The sequence below is a fragment of the Carlito syrichta genome, unplaced genomic scaffold, assembly GCF_000164805.1.
Source record: "Carlito syrichta isolate Samal-C Ts95f unplaced genomic scaffold, Tarsius_syrichta-2.0.1 Scaffold119893, whole genome shotgun sequence".
NCBI classification, from domain to species: domain Eukaryota; kingdom Metazoa; phylum Chordata; class Mammalia; order Primates; family Tarsiidae; genus Carlito; species Carlito syrichta.
Window position 1 is genome coordinate 166,295 of NW_007063989.1, and position 3,609 is coordinate 169,903.

Genomic DNA, 3,609 nt, shown 5'->3' on the forward strand with positions numbered 1-3,609 from the left:
CCCTTACCCTCCCCTTCTCGCTATTCCCGCCTTCATCTAGAGCAGTTCAGAAGCAGAACTGCCAGGGGGCGTTGTCTCCCCCAGAAACCCCAGGTGGTTTCGCTTAGCACAAACCTCTCCCTCCTTCAGTTTCATTGCAGAATCAAGCCCAGGGCAGTCAGAATCCAGTCCTGCTGTTTTCTAGCTGGGGCCTTGGGCAAATCACTTTACCTTTTGAATCTCAACATATGGCTCTTCTAAATTGGGAACAATAATAGTACTGGCTTGGAGCTGCAAGTTAATGCTTGTAAAATACCAACTCAGGTCTTGGTGGGTGGGATGAATCTATGGACTTGGCAGCAGCAATTTAATGATGACAATAATGGCAGATATCAACACTGAGGACCTGTTCTGTGCCAAGTCCTATTCTGAATGCTTTACATATCCATTATCTTATTTAATCTTCAAATCAACCCTCTACCATCATCATGCCCATTTTACAGATGAAGAAACTAAGAACTTGAAAGTTTAGGAAACTTGCCAAGGTCACCCAGCCAGTAAATAGTGGAAGCACAATTTGAAACCAGAACCTGTGCTTTAACCACTACTGGCTGCCCTTCTTTTTTTTTTTTGTCTGTTGGAGTCTCTGTCGCCAAGGCTGGAGTGCAGTGGCGCACTCATGGCCACCCCAGCATCGACCTGCTGGGCTCTGGCGATCCTTCCACCTCAGCCTTCCAAGTAGCTGGAACTACAGGTGCATGCAACTGCGCCCGGCTAATTTTTAATTTATTGTAGAGATGAGGTCTCGTCAAGTTTTCCAGGCTGATCTTGAACCCTGGGCTCAGGCAATCCCTTCACCTCGGCCTTCCAAAGTGCTGGGATTACAGGCTGAGCCACCGAGCCCAGCCTGCCCTTCTCTTATTTTAACAGCAATAATGTGGCCCTGTCTTTTCTCAGAGACCCCCCACCTTCCTGGCTCAGATCTCCATTGGCCAGAGTCCCTAGCAAAGAAGGTCTCCTCCCCACCTGTCTTCATCCTTTACCCCATGGCCCCAGGAACATGGTGGCTGTGATTTCAGGTGAAAGGGCTGCAACTCTCCCTGAACCTGGGCAGGGGGAGCCTTCATGGGCAGCCCTCACCCACCCACCCTTGCTTTTACCTCTGAAAGACCATAGCCCCCAAAAAGTTGGACACTAAAAAGATATTCCATAAAAAAGTGGGCCGCCACAACTGAATCATACATACCCCCAAGTCTCAAAACAAAATATAAAAATAGGGCCAGATTGGTGGTTCACCCCTGTAGTCCCAGCCCTTAGGGAGAAGGAGGCAGGAGGATTGCTGAACCCAGGAGTTCAAGACCAGCCTGGGCAACATAGCAAGACCTTGTCTCTACAAAAAAATAAACAAATTAGTCGGGCTTAGTGGTATGTACCTATAGTCCCAACTACTCAGGAGATTGAGGCTGTGGTGAGTTGTGATCCTGCCACTGCACTTTATCTAGCCTGGGTGACAGAGTAAGACTCTACATCTAAAACATAAAAATTATTAGCCCTGCCATGTCCAAATGGTTACCTTGGGCAAGTTGCTTAAGTTCTCTGGACCTCAGTTTCCCCATCTTAAGATGGGAATAATATCCATACCTGTCTCATAGGTTCATTCAAAAGACTCAGTGAGGCCAGGCATGGCGGCTCACAGCTGTAATCCCAGTACTTTGGGAGGCCAAGGCAGGGGGATCGTTTGAGCCCAGGAGTTCAAGACCAGCCTAGGTAACATAGCGAGGCCACATCTCTATTTTTTAAAAAAAAAGCCAGGTGTGGTGGGTCAAGCCTGTAATCTCAGCACTTTGGGAGGCTGAGGCAAGAGGATTGTCTGAGCCCAGGGGTTCGAGACCAACCTGGACAACTTGGTGAGACCTCATCTCTACAATAAATCAAAAAATTAGCTGGGCATGGTGGCATGCACCTGTAGTTCCAGCTACTTGGAAGGCTGAGGCAGAAGGATTGCTGGAGCCCAGCAGGTTGAGGCTGCGGTGGCCATGAGCATGCCACTGCCCTCCAGCCTGGGCGACAAAGTGAGACTCTGACTCAAAAAAAAAAATCAGTGAGTTTGTATGTGTGTATAAGTGTAATACATGGAAAGTACTTAAAGTGCCTGGCCCATCATAAGCACTCAACAAAATTTTTTATCTACTGGGATCAAACAGTCCTCCCTCCTCTGCCTCCCAAAGTTCTAGGATTACAGGCATGAGCCACTGCACCCAGCCCATTTTTTTTTTTTTTTTAAACGGGGTCACAATCATAGTTTGCTGCAGCCTTGAACTCCTGAGCTCAAGCAATCCTCCCACCTCGGCTTCCCAAAGTGTTGGGATTATAGGCATAAACCACCACTCCTGACTCAACACCCTGCAAACATTGAGGTTATGTTTTGTGAACTGTTGTCCCCAGCATTCCAAACTTGTGCTTTGCTCTTGAGCACCGAATGACCTGAGTGGGAAGAGGTTTGTAGTTTATTATTTCCCTTCAGGGCACTGAGGTTTTCCCCCTTCTTGGCTCCATCCTACATGACCCTGAGATCTTCGAACAGCCAGAGGAGTTCAACCCAGGCCGTTTCCTGGATGCTGATGGACGCTTCAAGAAGAATGAGGCGTTCCTGCCCTTCTCCCTAGGTATTGCTGGGTCCTTAGGTACAACAAGCAGGCCATGGCCAGCTTTGGGCATCTGTGCCAGCTGGGGCCACCCTCCCACACCCTGGGCTCACCATTGCACCCCCCCATCCCTTCTGAGGACCTGGGTATGAAGAAGGCTGGCTCAGCCCTGTCTCCTCCTCCTTGCCAGGGAAGCGTGTCTGCCTTGGGGAGGGCCTGGCGAGAGCCGAGATCTTCCTCCTCTTCACTGCCATCCTGCAGGCCTTCTCCCTGGAGAGCCCATGCCCACCGGGCGCCCTGAGCCTCCAACCCGCCGTCAGTGGCCTTTTCAACATCCCCCCAGCCTTCCAGATGCAAGTCCGGCCTGCTGACCTCCACCCCATCACACAAACCAGATGAAAGAAGGACGCTTGGAGGTAGAGGCCACCTACAGTGGTGCCTCCAGCTTCAACAGTGAGAGCTGACAGGGCTGGGTCATCAGAGCCACAATTCTGTACCTCAGGCAGCCACATTTACACCCTGGCAGTCCTTCCAGAATCTGTCCCATAGCTCACACTCACATGGCCCACGCTGCTGTCGAGACACACACCACGTCCATACACAGCTACAAGACCCACAAGGTGCCAGCTACAAGCTATCCACAAATGTAAACTGAGTCCACCTGGACTTGTAACCCACATATGGGAGTCTGGCTGCCACCTCCATAAGCCACAGACACAGCTCACATGCCCTCTCCATCCATCTCATTGGTGCCGCTGTCTCTGGGTGCCTGGTACAGAGAACAGCATGCCCCCTCCTGGGTCTTTTCACAGAGAGATGATTCCTGTCCGTTGCCCCAACACATGCTCCCTTGCCTGACTGCTGCTTTCCTGGCCCATGACACCGATGTCCACACAGCCAACCCATGTGTGACACCATGCCAGCTCCCCTGAGTATCTTCCCACTAAGACACACCACTCCCATGAGACAATGCCCAGCCACCCCT

At 50.9% G+C, this 3,609-nt stretch overlaps 1 protein-coding gene across 1 annotated transcript in view; it reads left to right on the forward strand.

Moving 5' to 3' along the window:
* Positions 1 to 3,042, forward strand: part of LOC103249346 (cytochrome P450 2S1) — a 15,188-nt gene extending 12,146 nt beyond the window's left edge. Inside the window, exons 8-9 of the mRNA XM_021707517.1 lie at positions 2,504 to 2,645; positions 2,815 to 3,042. Of these exons, the coding sequence (XP_021563192.1) occupies positions 2,504 to 2,645; positions 2,815 to 3,023 (351 nt within the window). The 3' untranslated portion in view covers positions 3,024 to 3,042. The remainder of the gene's footprint in view (positions 1 to 2,503; positions 2,646 to 2,814) is intronic.
* The last annotated feature ends 567 nt before the right edge of the window (positions 3,043 to 3,609 follow it).